Source organism: Crocuta crocuta, unplaced genomic scaffold (genome assembly GCF_008692635.1).
Source record: "Crocuta crocuta isolate KB4526 unplaced genomic scaffold, BGI_CrCroc_1.0 scaffold162, whole genome shotgun sequence".
In the NCBI taxonomy this organism is placed as follows: Eukaryota; Metazoa; Chordata; class Mammalia; order Carnivora; family Hyaenidae; genus Crocuta; species Crocuta crocuta.
The window spans coordinates 7572062-7588968 of record NW_027529433.1 but is presented as its reverse complement, the minus strand read 5'-3'; the positions used below and the strand labels follow the sequence as shown (position 1 = coordinate 7588968).

The following is a 16907-nucleotide window of genomic DNA, read 5'->3' as shown; positions in this document are numbered from 1 at the left end:
TGTTTCAGAGTCTGTGACTCCCTTTCTCTCTGACCCTCCCCTGCTCACACTGTCTCTCTCTCTCTCTCCTAGAAATAAATAAAAAACATTTAAAAAAAAATTTTTTTTTAAAAAAGATAAATAATCCAGACAGAAAGTAGACTAATGGTTTCCAGGGACTGTTGGGTAAAGAAAATGAGTGACTCCTAATGGTCACAGGGATTCTTTTTTTTGTTTTGTTTCATTTTAATGTTTACTTAATTTTGAGAGAGCGAGCATGAACAGGGGAGGGTCAGAGAGAGAGGGAGACACAGAATCAGAAACAGGCTCCAGGCTCTGAGCTGGCTGTCAGCACAGAACCCGACACGGGGCTCGAACCCACAAACCGTGAGATCATGACCTGAGCCAAAGTTGGATGCCCAACCAACTAAGCCACCCAGGTGCCCCTCTTTAAAGAGATGAACATGTTTTGGAATTACACAGTAGTGATGGCTGCATGAAGAGTAAATTTCTTGGGGCGCCTGCATAGCTCAGTCCGTTGAGCATCTGACTTTGCCTCAGGTCATGATCTCACAGTTTTTGAGTTCAAGCCCCACATCAGGCTCACTGCTGTCAGCACAGAGCCTGCTTTGGATCTTCTGTCCCCCTCTCTCTGCCTGTCCCCTCCTTATGCTCTCCTAAAAATAAATAAACATTTAAATTTTTTTTTAAAAGAAGAGTGAATTTCATGATATATGAATCTCAAAATAACTATGGTAAGTGAAAGAAACCTGACCAAAACAAAAAATGTACATAATGTAATGACTCCATTTAATGAAATTTCAGAAAAAACAAGCTAATCTATACTAATAGATAGCTCATAAGTGTTTGCTTGGAGATTCATAGTGGGCAAAGGGATGGTTACCAAGGAGCACAAACAAACTTTTGGGGATAACGGATATGATTATTTTGATTGTGGTACTAGTTTCACAGCTTATATACATTTATCAAAACACAAAAAATTATCAATTTTAAATATAAGCAATTTTTTCCATCAGTTATGCCACAATAAAGCTGAAGGGGAAAAGGTTTAAAAAAAAAAGATAACCCAATCTATAAATGGTTGCACAAAGGACCAAAAAAGACATTTTCCCAAAGAAGAAAGATACACACGATATGGCCAATATACGTATGGAAAGACACTCCAAGTCCTTAGCCATTAAGGAAATATAACTCAGAATGATAATGCCATGGCCACTTCATACCTGCTACACTGCCTAAAATAAGATAGATAAAAACAAATGTTGGTGAGGATGTGGAGAAATCTGGTATATTGCTGGTGGAAAGGTAAAATGGTGCAGTCACTTTGGAAAACCATTTGGCAGCTCCTCAAAAGGCTAACCTAAGAGTTACCACATGATCCTGCAATTCCACTCCTAGGTATATACCCTAGAGAAATAAAAACACATCCACACAAAAACCTATACACAAAATCTTCACAGCAGCATTATTTATAATAGCCAAAAAGTAGAAACAACTCAAAAGTTCATCAAATGATCAAAGAGGATACTGGTACATCCATACAAGGGTGTAGTATTTGGCCCTAAAAAGGAATGAAGTGGTGATAACATGCTGCAACAATGACGAAACTTGAAAATAGTACTCTAAGCCGAAGAAGTCAGACACAAAAAACTACTATGTCTGATTGTATTATTGTAGGACTCCATTTATATGTTCAGAATAGACAAATCTAGAGACAGACTAGTGGCTGCCTAAGGCCAGACATTGAGGGAGTTCAAAGTGACTGCCAATGAGTACAAGGATTCCTTCTGGAGATGATCCAAGTGATCTAAATTTGGTTATGGTGATGGCTGTACAATTTGCTGAATCTACTAAAAAAGAAACCAAATGGTGTAATTTATATAGGTGAATCGTATGGAATGTGAATACTGCCTCAATAAAGCTATTATTAAATAAAACAGAACTTATACATGTGATTCCAATAAATGATTTATAATCAGATTTTTCACGGATACTCCCCAAACCTGATCTTCCCTTAGTGGACAAATTTTTCATTAAATCTCATCACCACCCACCCAGCTACTCAGAGCAAAAAGTCTGTAATTCATCCTTAACTCATTTCCTCCATAGCCCATGTACAATCCATCAGAAATCCTACAATAGTAACTTCATAATTTATCTCAAGTAAGATGACTTCTACCTCATTTCTCTTGTCCAAGCCACCATCAGCTCCTACTGGGGCCTCTCTGCAACAGCCTCTTAACTAACTAAACTCAACCTCAAGATCTCCTCTCCTGGTTTTTCACACAATGGAGTTAATTACTTACTTTAAAGAAAACTCAGATTGCATTACGCCCATGTTCAAAACCTTTCAAAGGATTCTCATTACCAGAATAAATTCAAACCCTTTCCTTAGCCTATAAGACCATTCAGAATATGGCCCTGCCTCTCTCTAACCTCATATCACCACTCCCTCTACTATGGCCACTGGCCTTCTTGCTGTAACTGAAACACCCTAAAATTGCTTCTACCTCAGGACTTCTATATTTCAGTCTTTTGCCTCAAAACCTCTTCACCTGAAACATCACATACCTCAGCATTCCATACTTCCTTCAGAGATGCTTACCGGGACCTTTCTACTTAAAACAGTCCAGCCCACATACACTCTATTCTTTTATCTACTTTAGTTTTTTTCACAGCACTGTCTACTTTGTCTCTGTTCACTGCTAACTCCTCCTCCAAAATGTAAGTTTCACAAGGGGAATTTATATGACTTTTATTACTATCTCTCAATGTCTACCTCTTGCTCTTTCTCCTATTCACATTCTTCCCCTATCCTTCCTCCGCTATCTATGTGCCACTTAAAAATAATTTTTAAAAGATCAAATTTGACAGTATCATTCAGGATCTGTGCATCCAATCCAAGAACGGATATTCTGCTCCAACTGAGTGGCTTTCTCTTCTCATGGAATCACCACTTCTCCTTTGTCTACCAGGAATATGTCTTCTCTCACCTTCATAAAAACTGGTTTAATGCCTCACAAAGGCATCAGTGTGTGACTGCCTCCACAGAATGCATGCATAAAGTGAATTCTAAACAAACAGTGTGACCGTGTCTACATTACCGACCTTGTCATGTACCACTAGATAAGTATTCTCATCACAGTCTCATTACAGCATAAATGCTCTACAAATCAGTTACAATAACATTAGCTCTTAACAAACCAATGTGGAAAGCTTAACGTAAGACTCAGTTTTGCTAGGGGCGCCTGGGTGGCTTAGTTGGTTAAGCGTCCGACTTTTGCTTAGGTCATGATCTCGCGGTTCGTGGGTTCGAGCCCCGCGTCGGGCTCTGTGCTGACTGCCAGCAAAGAGCCTGGAGCCTGTTTCAGTCTGTGACTCCCTCTCTCTCTGACCCTCCCCTGCTCACGCTGTCTCTCTCTCTCTCCTAGAAATAAATAAAACATTAAAAAAAAAACTCAGTTTTGCTAAAGTAACAGTCCCGCATAGGCGTTAGTACAGAGTGGCTGGCTTTCTGAAGCACAACCATCCAAGAACTGTTTCGGTCACCTGTTGTTGCACAACAAGCCATCCAAAATGTACTCGCTTAAAACAAAAATTTTCATTATTTATCACAATTCTCATATGGTATCAGATGGGGCAATGAAACAGCTATAAGTCCAAATGGCTTCACTCCCCCGAGATACAGTGTATTGGCTTCTGAACTAGAAGTGCCACTGGGCTTACCAGCTGGGAGCCTCAGTTCTCTTCAAGCAGCTGTTTGGGCTTCCTCACTGCATGGCAGTCTTGAAGTAGTCCTGTTTCTGACACGGTGACTTAGCTTCCAGCAGTACCAAAATGCACACTTCCAGGCGTTAAGGTTTAGCACAGGGTCACTTGTGCTGCATTCTACTGGTAAACCATGTCACAAGGCCACCTCTGATTCAAGCAGGCGACTCAAGCACATAAACACTGGAAACAGGGTTTACTGGGGGCCACCAAAGTAACCGACTACCACAGGAACTCAGGTTCCTTCTATCTTGGGGCTTCCCCATTCCCTAGGTCCTCAAAATCCTATGCATTCAGCAGACGGATGGAGAAAAGCAGCGCATCTTAACCACTTTGATCTGTCATACATATCATTTTTCATCACTTTGGGAACAACTAGTCATACAGCCCCACCTAGCTTAGCTATGAAAATGAGTGGAAAATATAATCCGTGACCGCACAGCTATTGGCCAATGACTAGAATACAGAAGACGAAGCACAAATATTTGGTGCACAGTGGGCAGCCTCAGCTAACTTTCCCTGTTCTCTTATCTCCCACTAGATTAACATTTCCTTTCTGTCAGGAAATCAATGAGCACATCTCAGCAAATAGTACTTCTCCTGGCAGACTCCCTCCACAGTTATGTTTACTGCACACAGTTTCCAGCAATTTATATATATCCTCACACCAATATTCATAAACACACACTCACTTTATACAAGAGTTTTGACTGATGTCATCTCGGTTTTAAAATTACACTGACTTCTTGGGCGCCTTGCTGGCTCAATCAGTGTAGCATCCGACTCTTGATCTCAGGGCTGAGTTTGAGCCCCAGGTTGGAGAGAGAGATTACTTATCATAAAATCATATATATACAAATACATACATACATACATAATAAATAGAATTGCACTGCCTTTTGTCAAAATCCACACCTCCCCCATGTGATCAAACTTCTAACTATCTCTTAGCTGTCCCATTGGATCATTGAACTTTACATGTCAAAAGCGAATTCAAGTATTACCAACCCCCCTCCTCCTTCTGTGCTCCCATCTTAACATCTTCCCACCCAGGCACCCAAGCCAAAACCCACAGAAGTCTTCACTGGATCCTCTCCTTCCCTTCGACATAGAGACCATGGAGTCATCACACTCTGTCCACCCAGGAGTCTCCCTCAAACCTGTTTCCTTCTCTATTCTTAGTCCCACATCCCAAGTGTTGGTCCTTCTTTCACCTGGACTACTAAAATAGCTCCCAATTAACTGATTTCTCTACCCAATCACCAAGTCCTACAAAAATTATCTCACTAAAATATTTAATCATGTTACCTTTACATAAAACTCACTGACACCTTCTTTACCAATAAAATTCCAAACTTTAGTATGGCATTCAAGACCTTTCACGAGGGGACCTCCATCTTTACCTCTCACCCACTCTACTATCCCTAACCAGCTTATCTAGGATGGCATCCCATATACACCTTCAACTTTCATAACTCTGTGCCTTCTTTCATATATTATTATTCTATTTATATGTTTACTAAGACATTCTTTCTCTTCCCCTCTTCTCTGCCTATTGATATCCACCTTACCCTTCGAGGACACTTTTAATTATCACTTTCTCAGTGACACCTTCCTCTAGGCAAAATTTACTGCTCCTCCCTTCAATGACACCCTATCCTGTTTGATAACTCAAACAGTACTTACCAAACTGAATTATGAGTAGCTGTTTAATGACTATAGCTTTCTGTCTCATCCCCACTAGATTTTTGGTGCTCTGAAGGCAGAGGAACCCAAGACCAGCCATCTTTGTGTCTACACTGACAATGAAAGCACCCACATCTCCCCAATAGACAGAACCCTTAGAAAGCATGTAGCTTCTTAGAAGGCTAGAAATTCACCTGAAAATACAGTAGCCACTTCACTTCCCAATGACACATTTCAGGTGGCCAACAGTGGCTGGGACTTCCCCATGCCTTTGCTCACTTCCTTTAAAAAAGAATTATACCTAGACAGACTCAAGGCCTTACAATATAACCCCCTGCCTCCACCACAAACTTCTGCTATGTTTTGCCTTAAGCTATACTACCAATCTTTATCATTTTATATGACAGTGTTCATGTTCCTTTAACAAAATCTTACAACAGAAGGGCCAGTGAACAGGAGGTGAATGATCTGCCCAAAAAAGTGAGGGAAGATCATAGATCTAGCATCCAGTTAAAAGGTCTAAAAGTCATTAAACAAACAAAAAAAAAAAAGCTGACTAGAAAATGAGAGAAATAAACGCTTCCATTATGAATTATTTCAAATGAGAATTACAAAAACCGAACATAAGTCTCTTAATACTGATCATAAGTCCCTTTGGCGGTGACTCCACAAAATGGTGTAGAGTAGTTGTTGATTAGATTGTGCTTCCTTCATATGGTTGATGTGCTTTCGCCAAACACGGATCTTCATTTTCTTTTCCAAAATACGAGTCTTCATGTTAGATCACAGTGGAAGACAAACAATAATGGACATTTCCAAAACAGCAACCAATGATAGTGTCAATTTTTTCTCTCAGCTCGTACACCCAAAAACGTGATATCTGATTTATACAAATTTACATCTTTTCTATTTCTTGACACAGGGCAAAGTTACAAAATTTCCACTGACTTAACAAATGGCTTTCTTGTTTTGTTTTTCACAACTATGTGAGATTTCGGGTTAGGTCATGATCTCACCAGTAGTGAGATAGAGCCCTGCATCAGGTTCCCCGCTGAGTGTGGAACCTGCTTGGGATTCTCTCTCCCACTCTTTCTCAAATTAAAAAAAAAAAGTTCAGCTAGTTTTTGTGGTATACACTGATTAGATTCTGGAAATACAGTAAAACCCCGGATCTCAAGTTACTTAGTCTGTGAATGTTCCACAAGATGAGCATACATTTCTAATAAATTTTAACTTGATAAATGAGAGTGACATCTTCCAATACAAGTAGTATGTGACGCTGAATGTCACATGATCACAACTGAACTAATGGGTCTTAAAATTCGCTTTGATATACGAGTGCTCTAGATTATTAACAAGTTTCCGGAACAAATTATGCTTGCAAACCAAGGCTTTACGGTAATTCCATTTTTTTAAATGTTCACTTTTGTTTTTAATCAAAGTTTTACATGTATACTGTTTGGAGCACAACAGTCTTGTAAGACTGGAAAAAAAAAAACAGTCCCACAACTGCCTCCATGATCCACAAATATTTTCTGCTCTCCAGGAACTACCACTTTGAAATTGTTTAACTGATCTTCCTGGTATTTACTTCCACATCTCTAAATAACTTACTACTTTTCTTGATGTTTCCATTTTAGGCACCACCAACAGACTTCCCAGTAAGGAAGTTGAGAGTTTAGCTCTTCCACACATTTATACACCCAATCCCAACTGCACCATAACCATACTTCCTCAGTGCCTTAAGGGCTTTGTTTCACTTCTTGTGCTCAGTACTGATGAGCAATCTAATCCTTCTGATTCCTGATCCTTGGTATAAATGCTTCTCTCGTTCTCTGGACATGTACAAAATCTTTACTCTATCCCGGATTTTCTGAAATTTCATCTAATCGAGCTCAGTATGAGTCTGTTTTAATTTACTGTGGTAGATGCTCAAGGGGTCCTTTTAAAGTAGAAATGCATGTCCTATAGTTCTGACAAATTTTCTTGAATTATTTCATTAGTAATTTCTTCTCCAGTTTCTCTGTTCTCTCCTGAAACATCTATTATTCAGACCATTCCTGTAATTTTCTTTGCTATTTTCCATCTTTTAGGGTTGATTTTATGTTGTAGTCATTCTCCTTTCTGATCAATTTCCTCAACTTTGTCTTCCATACATTCAAGTTTTGAATTTCCAAGAGCTCTACAGACATTCTTTTAATATATCTTGTCCTCACTTTATCAGGGTAAGGATTACTCTTACTTTTCAAAAATTATTAACAGTTGTTTTGTTTCATCTTTTCATTGTCTGCCTCTTCCAAATTGTTCTCTTTTTTGTTTTGATCCCCATATTTCCTATCAGTGGATTTCCCTAACTAAGCAATTTGTTCACAGTTAGGAATCAGACATTTAAAAGCTGATTAGATGATCTGTGTGCACGGTGGTGACTGCTGACATTGAGCTTCACAGAAGGAAGATGTGACTGGGACCTTTTCCAGGCGAACCACTAATATTGATATTTACAGAATTGTTTTTCTTTTGGCCACCTCAAATTCCTCAAAGGAAACATCTCTGCTCATGTTGTAACCTTTAAAATTTTTTGAAATACATGTATTCACTTATCTTTGGTAACATCTAAAACTTTCATCTTAAGTTTCAATAATCTCAAGGATAGAATTTCTAGCATATTATCAATTACATATTGAAACTATTATAAACATTTTGGCAAGTGCTAAAATGCACAAGCAAGTGTGCAAAAATATACAGAGTCTAATATACCCTTCATCCAGCTTCCCCTAATGTTAACTTCTTTTTTTTTATTTTTTTTAATGGTTTTTTTTNGATCATGACCTAAGCGAAAGTCGGTCGCTTAACCCACTAAGCCACCCAGGCGCCCCTAATGTTAACTTCTTATAACACCAAAATACTATTATCAAAACCAGGAGATGAATATTGATAAAATACTATCAACTCGAACCTTATTCAAATTTCACCACTTTTGCCACTAACGCCTTTTTCTCTGTTTCCAAATCCAATGCAGGATTCCATACTGGATTTAATTTGATATGTTTTTAATTCTCATCTTTGATAATGCCTTCACCTTTGTCTTTCACAATCTTGACACTTTTAGAAATTACTGATCAGTTATTTTGCAGAATAGCCTTCAATTTGGCTTTGTCAAATGAGTTCTCATTATAAAATTAAGGTTCTATGTTTTGGGTAAATATACCAAAAATTATGTTATGACCATCAGAGATCAGGAGTCCATGATATTGATAGGTGTTATTCCTGGTGATATTAACCATGATTTATTAGCTAACATGGTATGGTGTCTGCCATGATTCTCTATATAAATTTACTATTTTTCTCTTTTCAATTAACAAACAGTATTAAAGATAAAGAAAAATTATATCACTCTAATAAACCGATCAAAAGGACCATAAAGACTATTATCAATTTGTTAACCTCATGATCTCCTGAAGAAACTATTACTTTACTATTGAACTAACCATTCCTTAACACTCAAAAATGTTACCCTGTTCCTTTTTCTCCTTCAACTTCTATTTCTCTTGTATTTATTCTACAGAATTTTATCCTGATGTAATATATTTTTATTCTTGGGTTATATACCTACTGATCATCCAACTGTTCTTCATTGCAAAAACATACACGTACACAAATAGAAATTTTTAAAATTTCTTGTGACCATACAGTTCTAATTATCAACCCAAAAGAAATTTTGAGTTATCATCACCATTAATATTAACACACAATGGATCAAAACACAAATGTATTATACATTCAGAAAATTACTTATTAGATTAAAAATAAAATTTTTACTGAAAATACATCATCAATGACATAGAGGTAGCTTAATTTTTTTTTTTTTTTGGTTTATGAGTTCACGAATGAGTATTACTTCCAGAATAAAACATGGTTCAGCATTAATCCTATTCCTATTTTTTTATAGATAAAAGTACTCAATAACTATACAAGGACCAGAAAATCTTTTGTTATAATGTTATTAAATTCTGGGAGTTCCCTTAGAGTTATGTTCCAGACTTCATACAACAATCTACTGGATAAAACTACTTTTAATGACATCTACCTAACCCCAAAACCATACACACTCTAAGTCCCCCACACTGACCTCTTTATTTCAGACAAAAAAGAATTTATAGTTTCTTGAATTTCATTATACTGTAATAGGATTTGACTTCATAAAGTCTCCTTTTATATATCAAGACTAATTTTACATCCCAATAAATATCCTGATATACTGATACCCTATTTAACTTAAACATCATAAATAGAAAGTGATATCAAAAGGCTTTCATTCAACTACAAATTTAATAAAAATTCTTTTTGTTACTGGTAGTTTTTTTCCTGATACACAGATTACAAATACTTCTATCAGAAAGTGTTTCAGCATTTGTTTTGAGCAATTTTTCCAAAATATTTTACACTTGGGTTTCCTTTAAAAAAAAAAAATACTTCCAGAATGAATTAAATGGTTATTACTTCAAAGACTGTTATAAGCTCACCTAATTCCATTGTTATCTGGTGGATGACAGCCAAAACTTTAAAGTGGGAAAGAACTAAAATCAACAGTAAGGAGGTAATGAAATTAGCAGAAAAGCGTGGAAGGTGCTAAAAGTGGTAGACAAGTAGCACTTGAAAGCTCCAGGATATAATGTTTAGTCAACAACCAGAATGAGCAAAACTAGAGGCCAGGTTCCCGAGGAGAGAAGGAGCTCAAATACTCATGAAAATGGAAGAGAAGCACACTCCTGGAATCTAGTACTGATCAGAAACGCTACAAGAGGAATGCTATGCCCTTTAACTGTGTGCCTTTCATCTAAAGCAAAGCTCCAAATAAATACGTATAAACTAATATGTGCTCCAAATACCTATGAGCTACTTTCAGGTGGGAACTTCCCTGGAGCCAGGGTATGAAGCAAAAAATCCTCCAATGGCCACAGGAATTAATGCTTAAAATCGAGCCTAAAGTGATGAAAACACAACCCACCCGAGTTATTAAAACATTAAAGAAAAAAAAAAACGGATGCCTTTTATGCAATGCTTCCATTTAACCAACATTATTATTCTGCCCCTGTATAATGACACCTTTCTGAAGTTACATAAACTATTGGTTCCATTTCAAACTTATGCAAGAATAAAATAGCATATTAAAAGGAGAACCAAAGTAGTTAGTGAAACAGCAAACCAGTTTAAACTACAGATCAAGTTTTTATTCTTGAGAAAAAGTGACCTTTTCATTGACTATATGCACTAATTCTCATCATAAATGTGTATTAATTATGTGATTAAGGTATCAGTCACAACTGTTGTGCAAATCAACAGTGAATCTGGCATGATCTTTAACTTGATCAGACCAAAAAAAAGGGCTAAATCTGGAAAATGTGAATTGTAAATAAGACCAAAAAATAATTTGAGTGTTCTCTATGAAAGGTCTTCTGGTCAAGGTACAGAACAGTCCGGCTTTGCTACGTGGTGGGTGTTTGTGTGTACACAGATCAGGCGGGTTAGGTCTTTCTGGCTCCAGTACCTCCAGGGAGCTGAAATAGCAGGAAAATAGGTAAAGCAAGATGAAGCGGCTCCCATCTTTTAGGAATAGGGTGTAGCTGGGTCTTAGGATCAAAAATCCAAACTTAGCGGTGCCTCAATGGCTCAGTCTTGGTTAAGTGTCCAACCCTCAATCTCAGCTCAGGTAATGATCTTCGGGTTTGTGAGTTCGAGCCCCACACTGGGCTCCAAGCTGACCGTGCAGAGCCTGCTTGGGATTCTCTCTCTCCCTCTCTCTGCCCCTCCCCTGCTCATGCTCTCTCTCTCTCTCTCTCTCAAAATAAATAAACTTTAAAAAAAATCCAAACTTCAGAAGATTAATAATTTCGAAGTTGTTTGAATTCTCTAAGTAGATTGTTTTTCATGGTAATTTTTCAGGCTGAATCAGCTGAGTGAGGCAGACAAAGGCGATGCATTTGGTCCACAGGCAGACAGTGGTTTTAAAAGGAGCCTGTAACAGTGACAGCGGCAGGAATCAAACCACCACTTTAAATAAAGGGAAGGGTGATGGGTACTAAGGAGGGCACTTGTGATGAGCACTGGGCGTTGTATGTAAGTGATGAATCACTGAATTCTACTCTTAAAACAGATACTACACTGTGTATTACCTAAAATGTAAAGGAGAGAGGGGGAGAGAGAGAGAAGGGCAGAGGGAGTCAAGACAGGCAAATCAGAGGCTCAACGTTCAACTCTCTTTACACATACGTGGACAAATCTTACCCTCCATCCAACATTTATTTTTGTTTTGTTTTTCAAAAGACTTTCCTAACAATCCACCACCACAGAGAAGGGGGGAATCTAAGTACGCCCAAGAAATACAAAGTAAAATCACCTCAATTTAAACTCTAAAAAGTAATTTAAAAGGATATGGCTACAGTTGGGGGTCTAAAAAGGAAGCTTCTGTAATATGTAGTTTAAATAACTTTTAAAGACTCACCTGTAGGCTTAACTGAATAAAACCCAATGGCCTCTCCTTTCTTCCACAGAATCTTAGCGTAATCAGTACTGCTATGGCACAGGAATGGTATCTCATTTCTCTCCATTTCCTGTTTTCTATAAATAATTCGATTCAGAACATACAGAACCACTCTCTCCCCAAGAGTTCTCACCTGGAAAGAGAGTCAGACACCAGGCACAACAGTTATGGTATACATCCATTCAGAGATGCTATCTTCCTTGCACCCTGCTTCCACACCTCATACTGGCATGCGCAAAGCACTTTAAATACACTCAAAATGACTTCTTAAACTTCTCATCATACAGAGGAGCATAATCATTCATACCAATAACAATCCATTTCTATAGACACATATGCATAGAAATACTGCCTCTCAGCAAAATTCCAAAACAGGCAAAATTAATTTCCAATGTACTAGAGATCCAGCCATCTCCTCCTTAGCGTCCAAAATATCATGTTTCTGCTACCAGCTGCTCAGAGCCAGGGTTTCCCCCACCCTAAACGCTGCCCTCACCCCCTCAACTGCTTCAACTCTTTTCACCCCATTCCAGCCTCAAAATTAAATAAAGAAGAAAAAAAGAAAAGAAAAAAAAGCGTCGTGCTTCATGTTATCCTCTGGGTCTTTAAGAACCATTTCCTTAATGGATGAGCAAAGCTTTAATTATGTTCTTAGGAAAGGAATCTCTCTCATTTCTTCCAGGTAAAATGTTCACTTAACAGTCACGGCTGTGTTGTCTAACTACAAGGAATACCAGCCTCACCCCACATACATACCCACAGGCCCTTTTGCCAGATGAGATGGGTGATGACAGCGGCACCAGGCAAGTCTGATAAAAAAACAAACTTGGGGATGGGACACCTGGGGGGCTTAGTCTGTTAGGCATCCGACTTCGGCTCAGGTCATGAGCTCACGGTCTGGGAGTTGGAGCCGCGCATCGGGCTCTGTGCTGACAGCTCAGAGCCTGGAGCCTGCTTCAGATTCTGTGTCCCCCTCTCTCTCTCAAAATGAAATAAACATTTAAAAAAATAATAAGAAAAAATAAACCTTGAGGCAATCACAAAATGAAAACAGAGCCCCACTTCCTACATGGAGGGTTACAGGGTCACTGGTACTGCTCACCAACTTTCTGACATCAAACAATGGGGTTTTCCCCCTAGAGACATCTTTCACCACTAAAAACAAGAGTACTTGCTACCCATAAAGTCTATTTTCTCCTCAAGTCTCCCTGAAGAAAAACAAGCGTGCCCTATAATTAGGTGAGTGAAGGAAAAAAGCATGAACCCATATACCAACAGTACTCTCAAAACAAACCCTTAACTATACTACACACTAGGAGATGTCATATACCAAACAACACATGAACTGACAAAGATCACTTGCTTTCTAGGCAACCCATTCCTTCCTTCAACAGCTCTGACCAGTTCAAAATTCTTCTTTATACTGAGCTAACCATAGCCAAAGACTGTACTTGAATACTCTGGAGCCATACAGCCTAAAAATAATTGAAGAGAGCCATGACACCCTCCTCAAGTTCATACCACAGGAATATAGGAACAACTGAAAGAAAAGACTGATCTAAGGCAATTTTGGGTACTCTTGCGATTCCAATTCTCTCCCTTGAAATGCCCCAGATCCTTAACATCTCTCTTCCCATTGGGACTTGAAGATATAACAGATATAAACACTGAAGATACTGCTAAGACAATGGGCCTTTGCTATATAAACTTAAGTTTTTGTATTACCTTTTGTTTACCTTCATTTTACTTCTAATTAACTAAAGCCCAATCGTTTTCAAATGTGCTGTTTTAGCTTATTCTTCGTGGTGTACATGTGCAGTTATATTTTTGAACCTATGGGTACTACTTTTCATCATGTTAGATCTTTCTCTTTGTTTCTTAATTCTGCCTTTCACAGACTGGCTCTCCCATTCAGCACTGTGGAATGCAGAATTCAGCAGGTCATCTATGTCTTCCTCTAAGGAAACGATAATATGGTGGCCAGGACAGTAAAAGAGCAGTTTGGCAGTATGCTAGTGAGGATCTCCCTTCTATTCTGTTCAGAGCACTTCAATAGACCACCTGAAATGGCCCTACTGATAGGCAAGTTTCCTGCTCAGTCTCTCCTAGAGACAGAGAACCGAAGCAAACATAGAGAGAACTAGTTTTTTCTCTACCCTATAAGAAAACCAGAAGCTGAAGTCAATACAGGTAACTACAATGCAAGTAACCCAAAGAGATTCACTCTTCCTCACTTTACCACATGAAACTGAGGAAGCCCAATCAGAGTACCAGTTTCATCAGAACAGTGAAACTGTAAGGGTCTAATACAACCTGGTCATACTAAAATGGAGAAGGGCTCAATAATTTTAAGAACTATCACTGTTTAATAGGATACATACTGTGAAATGGCCTCATAAGAAACAGTTGTAAATTACAGGATCTTGTTACCTGCTTAAGCCCTTCTCTAGAAGGGACAGATGTTTTCACAATATCATCAATGGCCCACCACTGATCAGCAAGGTAAAGCGCCACAGCTAAAACAGAATAAATGATTATTAACATTTAAGTCTTATAGCATACAATATTACTGTTTGATAACGTTTATATAGGTAACCTTAAATATAGCCACACTATATAATACATGTGGCCCCATTTATACCATTTTACTTCAGTCATTAAACATTTATAATTACAAGCAAGTGACAATTTTCCTAAATTTAGTTTGAAACACTTTTTAAAATTCCTTCATGTAGCTACTTTCTTGCAGAAAAATTCCTTGTTTGTAGAAAAATTCGTCAATTCATAAAGATTAAGCAAAAAAAGACACCTGTGAGTGAGTCCTCAGGTGCAAAGAGAGCAAGAATTTTCTCAGTCTGATCTCCACCGTAAAGAGGTACAAAGCCTACATTGGACAGGCTAATAGGAATCTGAAATGACAAATGAGTAAAGATTAGTGAGAAGTCTATTAAGAAAATACATAACAAAAACAACATGCTTCTACCAAAATATTAAACTTTTCCTACATTAATGCTAATTACATAATTTCACAGAAGGTATTTCTCATGTCAAAAAAAAGTATATTTGACTTCCCTTTTCCAGGAATTTTATTATCTTGGGGGGGAACTAAAGTTTATTTCAATAAATATTATTACTGTGCTCTAGCCACAGACATGAATAAAAACAAAGGCATGATATGGTATATATAAACTAATTAAAACATAACTATAGTTTATTATCTGTTATTTAGACAATTTTATGTGGGGGAAAAAACTCCATTTTGTAGTAAAAAGACATCAGACAAGTAAATTTATTTTTCCAGTGAGATATACATGATACTCTAAGATTTTTTTCACCTTCATTAATCTGACCATCATTCCCAGCTTACAGATGATATTATAATTCAGATAATTATTAAACATTGGTGCCTTAGAAGAAGAGACTTTAAAGAATCCTTTAAACATCACTTGCTAGAAGAAAACTCTGAGGCCTAGAAAGGTTAGAGAATTTGCCTACCATCTAGGTCAGTGAAATTCTAACGATTCCAAGTATAATTATCTTCTTTCACAATATATCATGCTTACTAATTAGAAAGCTTGATTTTAGTACTTTAGAACAATGAAGATCTGTGGCACAAAATATGTAATTTAGTATTCTGCTGATTTTTTTTTATTAAAAACCTTCTAAAATCACAAATTCCCAAGCTATATTTAGTCAGTTCAAGTAACTATTCTTAGCAAAACTGTTAAACTAACATATAATTTTAAAAGGACAATATAAATACTAAGCAAAAACCTGTAGAGTGTGTTTTTAAAAAGTTGATCATGCTGCTATGCTAACCAATCAGTATTTATTCATTTTACTGAATCCTCTTCTGATAAATATTTCACAAGTGTAAATTAGCTAACATTTTTTAAGTGATCAAAAATAAGAAGATACTATTTCATGTATAAACTCAACTGAAAGACTGATAAAAACCACCTTAGCACACCTTACCGTGATATTGAGAAGAGAAAAACGTTCGGGGTTTTCAGGGTCCCCACACCTTAGATCTGACATATAATCTTCAGCAGAATTTTCCAATTCCTCATGACTGCAATTATCCAGCATATCCACAGGGAATGCCATCCTCTTCAACAAACAACATGGGACAAATGTTTCAGAACATGAAACATTTTCACTATGCCAAGACAGACAACAATTTGAGCTCATTGACTGAAAACATTACCAAGAAGAAAACTTTAAAACATTCATTTGTATTAAAAGCAAGGAATGAAATACAAATTAATCGGGGCGCCTGGGTGGCTCAGTCAGTTGAGCATCTGACTTCAGCTCAGGTCATGAGGTTCACGAGTTCAAGGTTCACATCAGGTTGTATGCTGACAGCCTGGAGCCTGTTTCGGCTTCTGTGACTCCCTCTCTCTCTCTCTGCCCCTCCCTCACTCACACTCTCTCACTCAAAAATAAACCTTAAAAATTTTTAAATAAAAAAAAGAAATTAATGGATAATTCCTTAAGTGATAAAAATATATTTATACAGGCAGAGGATATACATATTTACATAATGAATACACAAGCATATAAATATATCCTCCTATACCTGCCAACATATAAGCCACTGTAAAAGGACAAACAACACACGGTAACTTTTGGGAATAACAAAACTGTTCTACAACTGGATTGGAGTAATGGTGGCACAACCCTATAAATTTATTTTAAAAATCACTGAACTGTACAGTTCCAATAGCTAAATGTTAAAGCATGTAAATTAATTACATTTCTTATATAGCTTTTTTAAAAAACCCAACAGGTTAGTGGGGAAACACTAAAGCCAAGAAAAATAAGGACACTACTACTATTCAAAATTATATAAGTATCTGTCAATGCAATTAGACAAGAGAAAGCAATTAAGGGCATACAATTCGGGATGGGT

At 37.4% G+C, this 16907-nt stretch overlaps 1 protein-coding gene across 2 annotated transcripts in view; it reads right to left on the bottom strand.

Annotated features, from left to right (window-relative positions):
* FAM169A (family with sequence similarity 169 member A) overlaps window positions 1–16907 on the bottom strand; it is a 71358-nt gene that overhangs the window by 34960 nt on the left and 19491 nt on the right. For both annotated transcript variants that reach the window (XM_077759936.1, XM_077759937.1), the window contains exons 2-5: window positions 15971–16105; window positions 14805–14904; window positions 14426–14511; window positions 11957–12128 (exon numbers count right to left, since the gene is read on the bottom strand). In XM_077759936.1, the coding sequence (XP_077616062.1) occupies window positions 11957–12128; window positions 14426–14511; window positions 14805–14904; window positions 15971–16102 (490 nt within the window). In that variant the 5' untranslated portion in view covers window positions 16103–16105. The remainder of the gene's footprint in view (window positions 1–11956; window positions 12129–14425; window positions 14512–14804; window positions 14905–15970; window positions 16106–16907) is intronic.